Source organism: Vombatus ursinus, unplaced genomic scaffold (assembly GCF_900497805.2).
Source record: "Vombatus ursinus unplaced genomic scaffold, bare-nosed wombat genome assembly UNPS02014825.1, whole genome shotgun sequence".
Lineage (NCBI taxonomy): Eukaryota > Metazoa > Chordata > Mammalia > Diprotodontia > Vombatidae > Vombatus > Vombatus ursinus.
This window is the reverse complement of record NW_020954603.1, coordinates 5866062-5884333: the sequence shown is the minus strand read 5'-3', so window position 1 is coordinate 5884333 and position 18272 is coordinate 5866062. Positions and strand designations below refer to the sequence as shown.

The following is an 18272-nucleotide window of genomic DNA, read 5'->3' as shown; positions in this document are numbered from 1 at the left end:
CTGGGCCCCTCCTCAAATGGAGGTCTGGAGTTCATGGCTCCATCGTCCCATCACAAGGACAGAAGGTGGAGATGAGGCGGAATACCAAGGCTGATGGGAGAAGCCCAGTGGAGTGTGGCCAGAGTGCGGCTCTGTCTGGCCCTATGAGAAATGGGAGGAATTTTAGCCTTCGGACTGGCATGGGGAAGAGGCCGTTAGGTTCTACCTGGTCCCAAAAGCAAATCTGGGATCCAATGAAAGGAGACTAATGTAAAGACAAGTTGCTAATGACTACAGCAGACTGCTCTGGGGGTACGGGGTGGGTCCTCAGCGCCACAAGGCCTTCGTGGGTGGGTCGGCTTGGGCATTCCCAAGCAGGAGGGATAGCGGACCGGAGGCTGTCATTTGTGAGACAAGCTGCGGGCTGGAAGGGCCCTCCAAGGCCATCGGTCTGCCCCAGACTTGAACATGAATCCCCCGTGCTGGGCTAGAGGTAGACATCTGGGGGTCGTAGAGCCTGACCAGCCAGTGAGTGTAGACTCCTCTTCTGGCAGTGAGGCCGGTGAAGCCTCTGGAGCCATTCTCAGAATCACGTCTTCCCTGGCCTCCTCTCCCCATCTTGACCCCTTGGGAACCGGACCCACTCAAAGCTGTCCTCTCCTCTAGAGTCCCCTTCCCCCCCCCCATTCACCTGCTGCTGACAATGGGCCCACTAGAATCTCAACCCTGCTCTTCTCTCCTCTGCCCCTGCCCCCACTGTGGTGCACACCCCAACAATTGCAATAGCTGGGGGGGGTGGGGGGGGTCTGCCTGCCTCATGTCTATCCCCACTCCAGTCGAGCCTAAAACTGACCATCCTAAAGCTAAGGTCCGACCCAACTTCCCCTCCCCCGCCCCCAGCGTCTGCAACCCAGGGAGCCATGCCTCCTGGGCTGTTCCTCAAACAAGACAGTCTGTCTGCAGACTCTACGCATTTGCACTGGCTGTGCCTCCAGCCAGGAATGCCCTCCCTCACCTCAAAGTCCCGGCTGAAATCCTACATCCCACAGGAAACCTTGCCTGTGATTATCCCCAATGTATTCCTGTCTATAGCATACTTGTACCGAGTTGTTTGCACGTCCAGAGCTGGAGCCTGCCACACAACAGGCGATTAATAAGTGCACGCCCATTTCACACTCGGGCAAAGCTGAGTCTCTTCACCCCCCAGTACCGTTTCCCTGTTGGCCCCTTCGTGGGATGGGGGGGCCGGGGCGGCAGCCCCAGGGATGGTTCCCACTTCTCAGAGCCCGCCCCGGAAGCCCTCCAACAAAGCAGCGCATTCTTCTAGGCTGTCCCGCCGCCGCCGCCGCCGCCGCCGCCGCCGCCGCACCCTCGAACCCTGCTCCACGCCGGCGGAGGGGCAGACGTGCTGGGTGGGGGGCGGGGCGCGCACGCAGGAAGAGCGCAGCGCGCTCCCCCCGCCTCCGTGGACGAGGCGGGCCTGGCCACGCCCCCCCACTCCTCGCCCCGCCCCCCCGGCCCTCAGGCTTTCGGGCCGGTGGTTCTGCGGGCTTCACGGCCACGCCCTTCCGCATTTCTCGCCTCATCATCCCGCCCCTCGCGCGCCCCGGGCCCCGCCCCTCTCCAGGGCGCGTGCGCACTGGGCGCCGCCCGGCCCGCGGGGTCACGTGGGGGGTGAGAAGGACTAGTCGCGCACGGCCTCCAGGGGCTTCCGGCTGCTTCGGCGGGACCTGAGCGAGGGAGGCTCAGGGACGGGGTTGGGGGGGCGGCGTCCGGGGGCGCGCGGAGTGAGTGCAGACCCCTCCTCATCGCGCCCCGTCTCGTCGTGCCCGCGCCCTGCGGCCCACCTGGGGCCAGGTGTGGAGGGCGGGGCCGCCAGATGTGGGCGGGGGAGGGTCCCCCAAGGGTCATTCGGTCCAGCCCCTGGCCTCTCACTGTCAGGGCCCCTGAGGCCCCGGGGCGAGGAGGGGGCGGCAGCAGCGGCTCCCTCCGGCTCTAGAGCCTCAGGCCCCCTAAGGTTCTCCCTGGGTTCTGGGGTTCCAGATTCTCGGGCCCCAGCCCAGACCGAAGGGCCCCGCGGGGAGCGGGTTCTGAGCCGGGGCCTCCCCGATTCTTTCCCCCCCAGGGACATCAGGAGGCAGCCGAGGCCGAGATGCCTGGACAGAGACCCAGGAAGGGCCCCCAGGCCCGAGGCCAGGGGGTGGCAGCGGCCAAGCAGGTACGGAGGAGGGCCGTCCCCCTCCCGGGAGGGCCCCGCCAGCCGGGAAAGCCGGCCCGGAGCCTCGTCCTTGGGATGGCCCTTGGAAGTCAGCGCCCCATTTTACAGAGGGGGAAACTGAGGCCCCCGGAGAGAGTCAGAGCTCAGGTTCTGGCCTCGCTGGGGTCCTGAGGGACCCCCGGAGGTGTACAGCCCCGCTTTCCCTTCCCTACCTTCTGCTAGTGGGGATGCTGGTTCCAGGCTCACAAAAAGGCCGGGAATCGAAGCAAAGCAAAGAAAAAGTGAGATTCCAATGAAAATCTTACTCCCTAAAGTGAATATCTGGGGCCCGGGGTGGGGGGCAGGGCCTGGCCTGAGCATCTGGCATAGCACAGGGAGTCCACGTCTGCCTTCGAATCTTGGCTTGTTGCTTTTGTGATCAGGAGTAAATCTCGTTTTCCTCCTCTAAAAGGCAGGGAACCCTGTTCCCCATGTAGGTGATTTCTACAGGGTATGATGGAAAAAAGGCTGGATTTGGAATCAGAGGCCCTGGGTTCAAATCTCAGCTCCTCTACTCCCATGCACCTGTCACACCCTCCCTGGGCTTCGCTTTCTTTATTGTGACATAAAGGTGTTGGTCTGAGAAGCTTGGGACCCCTGGAAATCCCCTGGTCCTCTGGGCTCTCCCTGGAGCCATAGCTGGCAGCTCTAGGCGGTAGCCACCAGACAAGTGGGCATCCCGTCAGCCTGGGCTGCCCTGAAAGGTTGTGAGCCCAACTTCTCAGTCTGGGAGAAGACCCCCAGGGCCTTTGGAGGTTACCAAGGCAAGGTGAATGGTGGGGAACAGAAGCATGGGACTCAGTGAGGCCAGGCGGCTTCCCTTCCTCCATCTTTTCGATCTCCCAGTAATGATGTCTGAGCCCCCTGCTGTGCACAGAGCACCCTGCTGCCTTAGCTGCTAGAGTGGAAGCTCCCTGAAGGCAGGCATTTTTCTTCATTAAGCTCCGGGCAGGGCTCCACATTCTGTGCTAAGGATACAAAGTCATGCCCCAGATCCTCTGAAAGGGGGGAAAGATAGGGCCAGGAATAGCTGACACAGCGGGGAATGAGGGGGGTGCTAAGGAGAAGTCCGGGAGGTTCGGTGAGCCCTGGAGTGCCCCAGCATCTGGTACCAGGTCTTGGATGTCACTGGAGGGACTTAGAAATATTTCTTGAATAGGACAAGTTCATTTTAAATTTGGAAGTGGAAGGAACCTTGCAGGCCATTAAGCCTTCATTTTACAGATGAAAAAACAGACCTGAAAAAGGAAGGAAGTAGAACAGAAACAAGCATTCATTAGGTGCCTACTGTATACCTGTTTGTTTTTATAATTTAAACTTTCACTTGGTGTGCCAGGAACTTTACAAATTTCATCTCATTTGATCCTCACAACAACCTGAAAGGTGGATACTATTATTAGCCACAGTTTATAATTTACAAAACAACAGTTTACAAACTGAGATAGCTGGTGAGCTGGAGAGGCTGCCTCCCTCCCTCCCCTGGAGCTCCCCCAGGCCCTGCTCTCAGACCCCATCTCCAGCCTCTAAGTGACCTACTCAAGGTCTTACAACTAGTAAATGTCTGAGATGGAATTTGAACCCAGGTCTGCCCAGGTTCAAGTCTAGCATTTTAGCCACTAGACTATGCTGAGATGCCAAGTTGAAGTGAGCAGGGACCCTGCCCCTGGGGCTCCTCATAGGGAGAGGAGACTCTAATACACAGGAGCACATCGGTGCTGCGTGATCCTGTGCTGTCTGAGGTCAGAGGTGGCATTTTGGTCAGCCTAAGGGGTGAGTGAAATTTAGCAGAGCAGGGGAAGTGCAGGACCTCTCTGGAGAGTGCTGAAGCCCAGTGTGGAGAGAGGAAGAGCATGAGCTGGGTCTGGCCGGGTGGGCTGGGGCCCTTTTGTGAAGACCCTGCAGTCCCAGGAGAAGACGTTTGGTGCTTTTGCCTGGAAAGGGACAGGGAGTCGCTGAGGGTGTTGGGAGTTAGACTGGGGAGTCACATCTGTGCATCCGGGTCATCAATTTAGAGCTGGAAGAGGCCTTGGAGGAGATCCTGGAGGCAGGGAGACCACTTAGGGCTCCTGCAGTCACCTGGTGGGAAGCTGCAGGGCCTCCCAGTGTGGTAAAGGGCCTGGCCACACACAGGATGTGTGTGATGAGTATGAGGAGCATTGAGGATAGCACCAAGCCTGACCTGACTGGGAGAATGAAGGCTTGTCTCTTGACTATAACAGGCGAATGTGGAAAAGCAGAGGCTCCTGAGAGAGGAGATGGTGAGCTCTGGGTTGGCCATGTCGAGTTTGAGCTGGGGTGTGGCACTGGAGCCCCCCCAACCGCCACCCCCCACCTCACCTTCTCCGGTGCTGCCTGCAAGGTGGCCCTTGGCCCAGGTTTCCCTTGAAGGTCCCTTCCAGTGTCCCTGGCTGGGAGGGGGGTTGGGAGCATCTGAGGACAGCAAGGCCTGGGGTCTGGACTCAGTTGCCACGTTGTTTGTGTCCTGGACCAGGTACGTAGGATTACAAAGAAAACTAGTTAAAACATGTGCTTATCAAAGTATTTGTGAAAAACAAGTTCACAGACCCTGGGTGAAGAGCCCTTGATTTAGAGGGAGAAAACGTGGCTTAGAATCTTGCCCCTGATCTTAACCACTTTTTTGATCCTGGGCAAGCCGTTTAAACTGGGCCTGTGTTCTTATATGTCAAATGATTGGGCTGGACTGAGAAGTCCTTGTGTCCTGGTAGTGGCTGGAGGGCTGGACTTGAAGTCAGAAGTCAGACAGATTAGGGATGAATCTAACTTCAGATCCTGGTCTGCTATGTGACCTTGGGCATGTAACAGCCTCTCTGAGCCTCAGTTTCCTCATTTGGAAAATTGGGATGATAATGTCACCTACCTCACAGGGCTGGCAAGCACTCAATAAATGCTTGTTGCAATGAGATCAATTTGTGAATCTTAAGTCCTCTAGCCCTCTGGCTTGGGCCCCTCCTCATCCTCCCCTCCTTTCCTCTTCTCCCACCCACAGCTGGGACTCTTTGTGGAGTTCAGTCCAGAAGACATGTTGCTGGAGGACCAGGATGGTGGGGAGGACGATGGAGACCTGGAGGCAGAGCTTCTAGCCCTCACTGGCGACACCAGAGCCCCAGAGAGCAAGGCCAGGCCCAAAGGGAAAGGTGAGCCAAGGGCTGGGGCCAAGGCTGGGGGGGCCAGGCTCGCAGGCCCAGCCCTGGAATGTGGCCTCTGAACCTCTCAGAAACCCCAGGCTGGGCCACAAAGCCTGGGCCCCAGGGAAGATGGGTTTGGGGAAAAGCCCAGTCTTGTGTGTTTCCGGTGCTCTGCCCACCACATGTGGAGGAGACGTGTGGTCCCCGGGGGCCACAACTGCCTTCCTGGAGCTCACCACCTAACACAGTGGCCCAGCCCTCTTGGTTACTAGGCATTTCTTCCCCTGCTGCTCATGGCTGTGCCCTCAGGGGCCAAGCCAAGTGGGACTGAGCCTCTTCCACCAGGCTGCCCTTCAGGTCCTGACTCCTCTCAGTCTTCTGAGCTCAAGTTCCTTCTGTGGCCTGGACTGGATACCCCTCCCCCCCCACTATTCACAATGGCCCTGTGGAAATCAGAGCTTGGGGCTTAGTTTCCCAATTTGTAAATGAGACCCAGATGAGTCGAGATCTTCTCTCTTCTGGACTCTGCAGCTTATCAACGTCCTTCCTAAACTGTGGGGCCCAGGACTGGTCTCGGGCCTAGCAGCTTCAGGCTGGTGGGACCTTTGAACTCATCATGTCCAGTCCCCTCCTTCGGTAGGTGAGGAAACTGAGTCAGGGCCAGAGAAGTAAAGCAGCTTGACCAAAGTCTCATAGCTAGGATGTACCTGGGGCTCGATGTGAACGCAGGTCTACTAGGCCACGTTGCCTCTGCAGTCTCCGTGACTCCACTAGGCTCCAGGGTGGAGGACAGTGAGATTGTTGCCTTCCTACTCACAGCGGCTGTTTCCTTTGTTATCACTACTGTTCTTTAGGGGCCAGGCCTTGGATCTCCTCCACATGGGCCATTCCCAGTGTGGACTCTTGGCCCCCCCAGTGCCTATGACCAGAGTCCTTGCGAGTTGACTGGGTCAGTGGTGGCTGGCTACTCATCTTTTGAGTAAGCCTGGGCCCCAGGGCTCTGTGCCCGAGGCCCTCTCCTTGGGCTGGTGTGGGATCAAGGCCCCTCCTGAAGAGGAGGCCAGACAGGGTTAGGGAGCTGCCCAGGAGCTGACACATGGATGGCCCTTGCTCTGTGGGACCCCCTCACCTGAGGACGGCCCCCAGACTGAGGGTGAGAAGTCCAGAGTTGGCAGAACTTGCCCGCTGTGCCCCTCCCCCACGTAGGCGGGGCCGCCCTGCAGGCTTCCTGTGTGGGGCCTGGCTAGGGGAGGCAGATGGAGTTGGTGGAGGGGGGGGGCCTGGGAGTGTCTCACTCTTGACTGAAGAGCCCTGGTGTGGGTGGGGCTCTCCTGGGCAGCTGCGGGGGGGGGGGGGGGGGGGCCCCCCGCCCCCCCCCCAGGGCCCCCCCCGCCGGGGGCGGGCCTTTCGGGCCGGGGGGGGGGGGGCGGGCTGGTCCTGGGTTCAGGTCCCAGGTTGCTGCTCAACTGCTGTGTGACCTTACTCAAGTCCCTTCTCCTCTCTGGGACTCAGTTTATCTTGAATGAAGGGTTTGGAGTGGATAATCCCCAAGGTCCCCTGGATCTCTATCATGGTCCAGTTCTGTCTGGCTCAGCCCTGAGGGACCTTCTCTGCACCCCCAGTGCCCCTGCCCATGGCCCACATCGAGAAGCTTGCTGCTGAATGCATGCAGGATGTGGGGGACGAGGCCTCGGATGAGGAAGATGAGGAGCTGGAGGCAGATACAGACCTGCTGGTATGTGACCAGGGAGGTGCAGGTAGGGCTAGGGGACCAGCTCTCTCCCAGCATACTCTACCTCCCCAGAGTGATCTGGGTCCAGTTGTTGGCCCTCTCTGGGCCTCAGTTTCCTCCTCTATAAAATGAGGGGGCCAAACACGATGACCGCCCAGGTCTAGTTCTCATGATTCTTAGGTGTGACTTTTCCCAGGGGTATTTGAGGTCCAGTGGAATCTGAGGCCTGGGGCAGGAAGGCGCCTCCCAGGCCACTGTCCAGGCCTCGCCTGACTGAGGGAAACAGGCCTAGGGAGGGGAAGTTCCCACCCAAGGTTTTCTGAAAGTAAATATCAGGTGATTTGAACCCAGGTCTTTCCTCAGGCTCCAGACCCCCCCCCCCCCCGTCCCTTCCCTAAGCCCCTGCTGCCCTTGTGGAGGGGGCTCACCTTTGGATGGGAGGCTGCTGGCGTGGCCTCCTGCCCCCATCCAAGGTCGGGGCTGCCTGTGTCCTGGGGCTTCCTTCCCCCCTTCTTGTTCCCTCAGGCGGAGCTGCAGGAGGTCCTGGGAGAGGAAGAGGAGGTTGGCGGACAAAGCGGCCCTGAGGAGGTGGCGACCTTGGCCCCCACGCAGCCTTCTGCCCCAGCAGCCCTCGAGGTGCCAGAGCCGGAGGCCGGGGGCTCTCCTTCCCAGGTAGACGGCCTCTGTGGCTCTGGGTGTGCCCGTGTGCAGGTGGACACGGTTGCTACCCGAACTCTGAACAGTTTCCACTTGCGGCGCTTGGTTCATTTTAATTCAGTCAGCAGCTGTCTCCTCAGTGCGGGCACACATGCTTGCCCTTGAGGAGCTTCCATTCCCCAGAGCAGTTATGAGACGTGCCCGGTCTCGGAGCAGAATGTGTCCAGAGGGAGAGATCACGAGCCAAGTATTGGGACCAGCAGCAAAGGCACCTCATGGGGGTCAGGAGGAGGAGCGTGTTCTATGCACAGCAGCGGGCAGGGGTGCCCAAGGGAAGTGATGGCAGGAGCCCCCAGTGCAGGAGGGGATGGGGAGACACAGAAGGTTTATCCTCTTGGCCCCTGAGCAGGGAGAGCCTCAGCTGGCTGTTGGGGTGGGAGCCAGGTCAGCAGAGAGGCTGCAGAGGGGCCCCGACGGGCCTTGGAGACGGGTTTGAGGGAGAGTGAAGAGTTGGGGGCGACACCTAGACTGTGAGCCTGAGGGGAGAATTAGGGACGGGATGCCTGGGAACGAAAGGGAACGGGTCATTTTGGACATGCGAGTTTGTGCTGCCCGTGGGATGGATGTCCAAAAGCCAGGTGGTGATGCGGGAGGGAGCTCCAGGCCTCGGGACCGTCTGCACAGAGATCGTCGTGGAAGCCATGAGAGCCAATGAGTGACCAAGAGAGGGAAGAGAAGGGGGCCCAGGCCAGAGCCCGGGAGACCCTGGGCAGGAAGGAGGAGAAGGGGGAGAAAGCTTCAGCAGGAAAGCCTGGGTGGGAGAGGAGGGTGACGAGCAGAGAGGTCCGGAGGGACGAGGATGGAGAGAAGGCCTTTGGATGAGAGGGCAGGGCAAGGCAGGGAGGTAGGGGCAGCATGGAAGGGGCTTTTTTAGGAGCCAGCTGCGAAAGGGAGGAGCGGTCTGGGCCGTTGGCCGGTGGAGACTTTGAGATCCATAAAGCCTTGGAGGATCAGGGAGGCTGTCTTCCCCCCCACCCCCCGGCCCTGGGTCCCTGGAGCGTGGGTTTTGGCGGGGTCTCTTCATACTCCTTCCTGTGCCCCCAGCATCAGTCCCCTAGGTCAGTATCATTGGGTGTGGGGGAGGTGGGGGGCACCGGCACTTTCTCCTGCCCTTGTGAGAGGCAGGCAGTGTGAAGAGCATGGCTTTAGGGGACAGACGCCCAGCTATGCGCACTCTGAGCAAGCACCGAGCTTTCTTGGTTTCGGTTTCCCCATCTGTACAGTGTGAGATCAGGGCTTGGTGTTAGCCATGGGGGTTAGTAAGTCCCCTCCCATCCTAGAGCCTCAGTTGCTCCATCCGTAAAAAGCTCCCGGTCTCTTGGCCCAGCCTCATCCAGCTCTCAGTTGATCCTTGTGCCCTGCAGGGGGTGCCCACAGCAGGAGGGTTGCAGGGGCTGCTGGAGGAGCGCATTGCCAACTACCAGGCTGCGGCTGCCAGCGCCAAGGAGGCTGGGGACGGGGCCAAAGCCCGGCGGTGTGAGCGAGGCCTGAAGGTGAGAAGTGGGGAGTGTGAGGCCTGTGGGGAGGAGGGTGGCTGGCCACAGCTGACCAGAGTCTCTAGGGGAAGGCTTCCTGGTCTGTTTCAGGGGAGATTAGGGGACCCCTGGGGTGTCCTCAGCATGGGTTCTCCTCCTCCAGACCCTGCAGACCCAGCTGACAGCTGTGAGAAAGGGCAAGAAAATCAGCGAGGAAGAGATCCCACCCCCTGTGGCTTGTGGGAAGAGGCCAGAGCTGCCCCCAGCGGCAGAAAGTGAAGGCTGTGGGGAACTCCCGGCTTCTCCAGGCCCTCCAGCTACCTCAGACTTCCCAGCTACACCGGGCCCTTCAGCTACCCCAGACCCCCCAACTACCCCAGCACCCCTGGAAGCAGCTGCCCCTGAGCCAGGTATGTGAAAGGCCAACCAGTGCCCCCTCACCCCCTTCTGTCCGGGAGCCCCTAGCTGCCCCAGACCTCTGGAGCAAGGTTTCCAGGGGCCCGGTCAGTGCCCTGCCTTTCTCCCTCAACACCCAAATGTGGGAGTGAGGGCATCCCTCTTGTTACAGAATAATTTGGAGATACCAAGCTCCTTCCCAGGGTCCAGGAGGATTGGGAGGGACAGCGGCCCCTGGCCCGGCCTGGCCCTGGTTCCTCAGCTGCTTTTTCCCCTGGCCAGACTCTCGGCTGCTGTTGCTGACCCGGCAGAAAGAATACAAAGAGGCCGCCTTGAAAGCCAAGCAGGAGGGCGACCTGGAGTGGGCCCGAGAGTGCATGAGGATTGGCAAGGTGTGGCCCGGGCCTGGCCACTCCCGGGGGGACCCCCTCGAGCTGGGGACACGAGGGCTTTGGCCGTGGTCTCTGACTCCTTGTCCAGTCACCTCATTGTACTGAGGAGGAAACTGAAGCTCGGAGAAACTGAGGCTCGAGATGAGCGGGTTGATGATGGGTCAGGCCCTCTGGGTGGCAGCGGTATAAGAGGCCACCATGGGAATAGGGCAGTGGAATCCGATTCCCCAGGGTGAGGCCTTCACCTGGCTCTTCTCTCAGAGGTTTGGTGCCGTGCTGGAGGCAATGGACAGTGGGCAGCCTGTGGACCTGAGTGGCATGCCTCCTCCCCCTTCAGGTGAGCGGGGAGGATCAAAGCTGGGCACGGCCTGTGCCCCCACTCCCTCCCCTGGGCTCACACCTGGAGCTGGGCTTCCTCGTGCCCCTTTGAGCCTCAGCGCAGCCTGGGGACTGGGGAGGGAAGCAGGACGGTGTTTTGTCCCAGTTATGCAGAGAACACTCTCTTTATGCGCGCGTGCTTTATCCCCCACCTTCTCCTCTTCCTCTTCTTTCCTTCACTCAGCAAATGTTGATCACATGGTTGTTACGTGAAAGGCCCAGTGGACAAAGACAGAAAGAGAGAGAGCTGGCAGAATGAAGAGGGGGAGGGGAGGATGCGGGTCCTCAGAGACGGGGCTGCTCCTGCCCTGGTCCTCTCCAAGCCTCAGTCAGGGACTGCAGCTCAGCAGACGGCCTGCTGCCGTGGGACGTGCTTGGCTCTCTATCATTCTCTCCTCAGAGCTCAAGGCTGCACAGAAGGCCCTGCCTGCCCCAAGCCCTGGCCCCCTGGAGCATTCAAAGCCTGTGACGTCAGCCCCTTCCCAGGCTCCAGGTAAACACTGAACAGGGAGAGGCTTGGGCGGGCCCCAGCCAGCCCTGGCCTGGCCCCTGCTGAACTATTTGGGATGGGGACCACACACCCCCCAGGGTGGGTGGGAGCAGGGTTGGGGTCAGGGAGGGGAAATAGCTGACGGCCTCTTTGGGCCCAGTGGCCTCTCCCCAGCCCCAGACGGTTCTAGAGGCCTTGGGCCAGAGGCTAAGCAAGTACCAAGAAGCTGCCACCCAGGCCAAAAGCAGCGGAGATGAGCGGAAGGCCCGCATGCACGCACGCATTGCCAAGGTGACCTTGTGTTTTAGAGCATGGGGAGGGGGATGGGCAAGCTCTGGACCTGGCTCTGCAGCCAGGCTGGACGAGGAACCGCTCAAGGACCCATTCACAGAACCAGAGTGACAGAGCCGGGAGGTACCCCTGCAGCTGAGGGAGAAGGGGAACAGGACTTGCCCAGGGTCACACAGCAAGTCAGTGGTAGGGCTGGGGATAAAATCCTGGTATCCTGCTTCAGCCCAGGTGACTGCTACCACCTCCTCCATCTGCCTCCTTACCCTGGAGCTCCAGAGTGGGAGGGCCAGGGGCCTTGTGGCCTTAGTTTCCTCTGTCACCCTCCCCCAATTCCCTTCTTTCCCTGTGCCCTGGAGAGGGGGCAGAATGTGCCTCAGTTTCCTCCTCTATCAAAGGAGAGGTTGGACTAGATGCTCTTCAGCTCTGCAGCCCCCGGTCCCTCTTTGTGCCAGCTTGGCATTTTGGGCAGGGGAGGGGCATTGGCTCATCTCACCCTTGACCCTTCCTCCCTCCCGGCCTTAATTCTAGCAATACCAGGAGGCCATCCGAGCTCACAAAGCTGGGCGGAAAGTGAACTTGGCAGAACTTCCTGTCCCCCCAGGTGGGTCAGAAGCTGGGGCCCCTTGGGGATGGGAAACGGGATAGGAGCATGTGGGGGCTCCTTGAGGCCTTAGTCAAGGCTGGAGGAGAGGAATGAAGGGGGAAGCCTCTCACTCCTGGAAGGACCTACATTGGTGGGGGGACCTCCAGCTCAGAGCCTCGCCCTTCAGGCCTCTCCTACCTCTCCCCTCCAGGATTCCCTCCTATCCCGGGCTTGGAGCCCCCCACAGGCCCTGAGGACAACCCGTTGGCTGCAGCCTTGAAGGCGGCTCAGCTTCTGGGTGGCCACGAGGAGAACAAAGATGAGGATGAGGATGAGGTATGGAGGCCCGTGGGCAGAAGGTGCCCTCACTCTGGAGCCTGACCACTTGGGTTTCAATTTGAACTTAACTCTGCTGCTCACTACCTTGGTCGCCTTGGGTTACCAAGTCTCTTATCCTTCCTGAGCCTCAGTTTCCCATTCTGTAAAGGGGTGATAGTGAAGACAGTGATATATTGGAAGCAGAGCCTTGGATTTGGAGTTAAAAGAGATTTGAGTTTGTTTGACCACCCCCCCCCCACCCCCGACCTTGGAGAAGTCACTAGGGGACCTCAGCGGCCCCCTGCGGATTTGGATCTGCTCTTGTGATCATCCCCTCCCACCTCCTTAGGAAGAGTCCCTGCCCCAGGCTCCAGTGGCCAAGAAGCCAGCTCAGCGGCCTAGCCAAGCTCCCCAGGTAGCCAGGCCCTCGGCTGTGCCATCCCCTGAGCTCAAGGGCTCTACCTCCCAGGAGGCCTTGTCCGCAGCAGGTAAGCCTGTCCAGGGAATGGGGGGAAGCCCTTGACCCTGGCAAGGGAGAAGAGGACCCAGGGCCCCTGGGGAGGGTAAGGAAAGACTCTGGGGGCCCCCACTGGGGTCTCAGAGCTCCCAGGCCAGGCCAGCAGGGGCTCTTGTCCACTCAGCCCAGGAACAGCTGGCCTTGCTGGAGGGCCGCAGACTCCAGTGCCAGCGAGCTGCCCTGCAAGCCAAACGGGCCAAAGACCTGGAGCAGGCCAAAGCCCACCTCCGGGCAGCGAAGGCCCTGGATGCGCAGATAGCCCTGGTGCGCGGCAGCGGCCGTGTGGGCAGCAGCGGGACCAAGGTGTGCCTGGGGGCCGGGTGGGGGGCTGGAGGGTGTCCACACCAGTTAGAGGTTTCTGAAGTGCTTGTGGGGAAAGAGACCATCTTCTGGGTACTAAAAATGGCCATGCCCTGCCTTCAAGGAGCTTCTGTTCTGTGAACTGTAGATAGTGGGGGGTCGGGCTTGTTGACTTCTGGGAGGCTTCCCGAGCTCCTTTCTGTGTTGGGGATGGGGCAGGTATCTTCCCCTCTGACCGACGAGGACGGCGGCTTCGTTCTCATTCGCCCCGAGGACGTGGGGCTCTCCCAGAAGGCCGAGGAGGTGTACGTTCAACTGCACAAGATGCTGCAGGAGCAGCAGGAGGTCAGGACCTCTCCTGGGGCTCCTTTCCAGAGGAGCTATACCTTCTCGGGCTGGCCTCGGGGGGAGGGGGGGCAGAACGAGAAGAAACGTGGGGAAAAATAACTGGGGGGCAGATAGCGGCTCAGTCAGGGCAGACTTCCCACTATGAGAGCCCCGAGGCTGGGCTTCCTGCCCCGAGGCATCTACCACTGTGCTTTGCTTCCCTTCCCAGAAGTGCCTGCTGTACTCCAAGCAATTCATGCACCAGGGCAACGTGGCAGAAACCACGCGGTGAGTGATCCAGCATCAGCTGTTGGGATGTGGGCTGGGGCCACAGGGCCTCGTTCAGATGTGGGCAGCGCTGGCCTGGCAGCCTTTACCAGATGTCTAAGAGCCCTTCTGTCTCTAATGCTCTGGCAGGGCCTTGGTGCTGAAGGGAAAACAGGGAGGAAGGGTAGGGCAGGGGCGAGGAGGGAGGCCCTCAAGTGGTGGCGGAGGGGGCCTAGGCCCCTTTGGGATACTGTAGAAAGGTCACCTGAAGGTGGGGGTGCTCAGCCAGGACCTGATGGAGGTCTGCAGGCATCTCCTCGAAGGGCTGCTGGGGGAATGACGGAAGTCAGCCTTGCTCTGCTTGGCCATGGGGAGCATAGCAGGAGCCATGAGGAAGCCAGCACAGAGCCCATTGGGGCTAACCAACCAAATGGGGCTAATCACCTCATGCTGAGAGGTGTCCCTGAGTAGGGGAGGCTGTCCCCAAAGGTGGTGAGCTTCCCTTCTGTGGAGGGAGGGCTGCAAGAAGGGCTGGCCATCACCTCACTGGGGAGGCTGCCTGTGCCCAGCCGGCCTCTGGGGTCCCTTCTGACTCCAGCCTACCCGTCCCTGACAGGTTTGAGAAGCTGGCCGAGGACCGTAAGAAACAGCTGGAGATGCTGCAGCTGGCGCAGGCACAAGGCCTGGACCCTCCCAGCCACCACTTCGAGGAGAAGACCTTCCAGACCGTGAGGTGTGTGTTTTGGGGGAGGGCAGGAGAACAAAGCCCAGGCAGTGGGCCTAGAGCAGCCTCGGCACCTCGCCATCTCCGTCTGCCTTGTCTCCCCCAAGGATCTTCTCAGAGCTCAACAGCACCGAGATGCATCTTCTCGTCGTGAGGGGCATGAATCTCCCAGCCCCGCCAGGTGCTCTTGGGCTCCCTTTAGGGGGTGGGGCTCGGGGCCCTTGGGGCTACCCGGCCTTCTGCTGGGAGTGCTGGCCAAGTGCTGAAGCCCTGCCCCTGTATCCCCTGCACAGGTGTGACTCCCGATGACCTAGACGCGTTTGTTCGATTTGAGTTCCACTATCCCAGCTCGGTGAGCAACGCCCTGCCTCGTGTCTCCTGCCCTCACCCCCAGACCCTCTGGGGTCCTAAAGGGCAGGGAGACAAAGAAATGGCCGCTGCCAATTCTCTGGCTTCCTAGGTTACCTTGGACCAGTCACTTCCCTTCCTTTGGTCTCAGTTTCCTCATCTGTACCATGAGGGCAGTGGCCTCGATGCCAAAAGTCTCTAACTAACTAAAGTCTCAGCTCTAACATTCTGAGGTCATCCCGTCCCTTCCCCAACCTCCTCTGCCAGTGCCACTCATGCCCAGCCCTTGTCCTGACCCAGAGCTCCCACCTCTCTTGACTGCCCTGGCCACCCTCTTCTGTCCATGTGTCCCCAGGACCAGGCCCAGAAAAGCAAGACGTCCGTGGTGAAGAACACCAACTCCCCAGGTGGGAGCCCAGAGCCACCCTGTCCCTGAGGCCAAGAGATGCTGGGCACCCATGGGAGAGGGGAAGGGGAGGCCTGAGGCCTGGCCCCCAGGGTGGCCGCCTCTGGGCAGCTGCTGGGAATTGGGGGATTAGGGGCGGAGGCCCACGGGTTCAGGTTTTGGCTCTGCCCCTCAGTCTCGCCCTGTCGCCTTGCACGAGGCTGCTCGGGTGTAGAACAAGGCGATGAGGCTGGACAGCTGCCAGGCCTCTCTGGCTCTAGGGCCCCCCTGCTCCCCTCTCTCATGCCCCCCCCCCCTCCCAGCAGAGTTTGACCAGCTCTTCAAACTGAACATCAATCGGCACCACCGGGGCTTCCGCAGGCTGGTCCAGAATAAGGGGATCAAGTTTGAGATTTTTCACAAGGGGTGAGGTCTGGCCTCCATAAAAGTGGGGGGCAGGGGGGTGGGAGTGGTAGACTCCAGGCCTAGCCAGATGGAGAGCGGGGATCCCCACTGCAGTGTCTTTCACAAATGAGCGTCCAGCTTTTGCTTGAATTCCCCTGGAGATGGACAGCTCCTTACCTTACATGGCAGATCTGTAGGATCTGCTTGTTACAAAATTCTTCCTCAGGTTGACCTGATTGCTGTCCAAAGCAGGGCCTGGCCCTGAGCCCTCTCCCTTCCTGTTGGGCCTGGGGATCTGTGACTGGCCATTCTCATGCACCTCCCCACTCTCACCCCATGAGACGGGACTGAGCTCACCCACCCTTTCCACCCCCATCCACAGATCCTTCTTCAGAAGCGATAAGCAGGTTGGGACGGCCCATCTGAAGCTTGAGCGGCTGGAGACCGAGTGTGAAATCAGGGAGATCCTGGAGGTAGGGGGGCTGGGGCTTTGTCTCTGGAGCCTTAGGCCTGGCTGGCGGGGCGAGACCCTCCTGAGGCCCAGTGACTTGAATGGCTCAGTCTCTTCTCCATGTTTGGCCCCTTTCACAGGTCTTAGATGGCAGGAAGCCAACTGGGGGCAAACTGGAGGTGAAGGTAAGGCTCCGGGAGCCTCTGAGTGGACAGGATATACAGATGGTCACAGAGAACTGGCTGGTCCTAGAGCCCAGGGGCATCTGAGGTGAGCAGTTGTTCCACATTGACAGCTGGGGTGGGGGGTGGGGAGCCTGATGTGTAACCCCTCCCCCCTTCCCCCAGTGCTGCTGCCCTGGGAGGGGTCCCTGAAGTTGGGTGAGGCCTCTGGGGGTTGAGCCCTGGCAAGAAATTCCCAAGACCTCCTCACCCTGACGGCCTGTCCTTGGGGTCTAGACCCCAGGATGAGGGGGAGCAAATAGCTTGTAGAGCTGGGAGGAATCTGGGATCTCTCCAAGGTCATCCAGAGTAGAAGGTGGCACCGAATTAGCTAGAGTCACACAGCCCAAAGTAGCAGAGCCCTGCCTCAGCCCTCCACATTCTGCTGGGCTTTGATCTGGTTAGCCCTCCCAGGGCGTGGATGCAAGTTGCAGGGTGGTGACTCTTCCAGCAGCGGTTGGGTCCAAGGAATTGCTTTCCAATTCAGAGCCTGTGCTGTGCACACCTAAGTAGGACCTTAGATCGTTTGTGGGAACTGAGTGCTGGGGTCACTCAGCTGAAAAGGTTCTTGAGGCAGACTGGAGACTGTCTCCCCCACTTTAGTGCAGCACCTCCATCCGCTGGGCCGCAGAGCCCTGTCTGGGTTGTGTTGAACACAGTGGGGCGCTTTGTCCAGGCTTCTGTGCAAAGAGAGATGCCCAAAGCAGGGCATCCCTGGGCCTCCCTATGTGGAAGGTGGGAATCGGAGGACCTGCATCTGAATTCTGCCTCATATTGGTAGCCATGACCTTAGCTAAGCGCCTTCTGTCTCCATTTCCAGCTCTGGTCTCTTAACAGCCGTGATGTGATGTGTCTTTAGCATTTCCCCTCCATTCTTCCTTGACCCTTGTGATGCCCCTGGGAGGTGGGTGCTGTTATTAGGCCTTTTTTCAGAAGAGGAGACTGAGGCTGAGGGCCATGAGGGGATCCCTTCTAGAAGCCTCCTCCATTAGGGCACAGGGTAGAGAGAGTCAACCCCAGGCCTACTGCTTGCTTCCAGCTCTGCCCCAGACCAGAAGCTTTGGACATAAAGAAGACGCTGCTACCCCGAGCACCAAAGACCTGTTAAGCAAATGCACTACTGACCATGCTACACGCCCCCATGTGCTGGAGAGCTGCCACCTTGCTGTGGGGCATCAGCCACGTGAGTGGTGGTGGGCAGCAACCCCTCTGCCTTCAGCACTTGGAGTCGAGCCCTGCCGGCCTCCCCAGCCCATCTCTGTCGATAGGCTCAGGCTCCCTGCCGCCCTTCTGCTGACCTCGTCCGGGCTGGGCTGTGCTCCTTGGCCCTCGGCTCTTCTGACCCACATGCTAGCGGAAGACAAAGGGAAGGCCTGGTCAGCTCAGGGCCCCGGAAAGGCTGGGCCCCAGTCCAGCCCCTGCTTGCTCCTCGGCCCCTCTCTCTGGATGTGCCTTTAAGACAGACATGACTGGAAGGTTGGGGAGGTGAGCGGGACCTCGGGCCTCCCTCTGGGGAGCGGCTGCGCATCTTGCCCGGCCCCTGCTCTGCTCCTCCGCCTGGGTTCTGTGCCTTCTTTTCGGACAGTAACTTGCACTAGCTTCCTACTTCCCAAAATGTTGAGAGGAGGAAAAAGCGGCCTTGGGTACCACGTTGGGGGAGGGGAGGGATGCTGTGTTCCCCAGATCTGCCCCCCCTCCCCCAAGACTAAAAGATAGTTAACTTGGAAACAGAAGTCAGCTGTGTTTGTGTATCTTTGTGCCTGTACTAGCCCTCAGAGGCGTGGGCGCCCAGCCTCTCCTTGAAGATGAGGTGGGGGGTGCACACCACCGCCCAAGACAGCCTGTCCCATTCTGGGAGCTCTGATCTTTATAATAGTTTGTGTCCACCTCCAACCTCTGTTGGCCCCTTGGCAGCTTCCCCCTCCATTGTTCCTGGTCCTGCCCCGTGGGCCAGGCAGAACCAAGGCTAGGTTTGAGTACCAGGGCTTGAGAGAAAGCAAACTCATCAGAGGAGGGAAACTGAGGTAGGGCCCTTGGATCTCTGTAAAGCTTCTCTCTTGCCAAGTGTGAAGAGTCCAGAGGCATTTGCCAAGTGGACCATTTACTGGGCAAAGCTTTACGTTAGAAAGAAAGGTGTAGCGCCCCCTTCTAACTTTCTCCAGCAGTAAACTCT

The 18272-nt window shown here is 59.7% G+C and overlaps 1 protein-coding gene across 1 annotated transcript; it reads left to right on the top strand.

Moving 5' to 3' along the window:
- Window positions 1–1757: 1757 nt before the first annotated feature.
- CC2D1B (coiled-coil and C2 domain containing 1B) lies at window positions 1758–17832 on the top strand. The gene is made up of 25 exons (XM_027838024.1): window positions 1758–1836; window positions 2105–2197; window positions 5244–5391; window positions 7005–7117; window positions 7640–7786; window positions 9196–9324; window positions 9470–9716; window positions 9985–10094; window positions 10356–10431; window positions 10873–10965; window positions 11123–11253; window positions 11782–11854; window positions 12048–12172; window positions 12504–12642; window positions 12796–12974; window positions 13191–13316; window positions 13528–13586; window positions 14182–14298; window positions 14397–14470; window positions 14583–14641; window positions 14993–15044; window positions 15349–15448; window positions 15810–15900; window positions 16019–16148; window positions 17139–17832. Exons 2-24 carry the CDS (start codon window positions 2132–2134, stop codon window positions 16145–16147), a joined length of 2583 nt encoding a protein of 860 aa, XP_027693825.1. The 5' UTR covers window positions 1758–1836; window positions 2105–2131; the 3' UTR covers window position 16148; window positions 17139–17832.
- Window positions 17833–18272: the final 440 nt, after the last annotated feature.

What these genes read in the sequence shown, in the direction of transcription:
- CC2D1B (XM_027838024.1), top strand. Translation starts at nt 2,132, where the DNA reads ATGCCTGGACAGAGACCCAGGAAGGGCCCCCAGGCCCGAGGCCAGGGG. An exon ending in AAGATGAGGATGAGGATGAG is followed by an intron (nt 12,173 to 12,503) that starts GTATGGAGGCCC and finishes CCACCTCCTTAG; the next exon opens with GAAGAGTCCCTGCCCCAGGC. An exon ending in GAAGAACACCAACTCCCCAG is followed by an intron (nt 15,045 to 15,348) that starts GTGGGAGCCCAG and finishes CCCTCCCAGCAG; the next exon opens with AGTTTGACCAGCTCTTCAAA.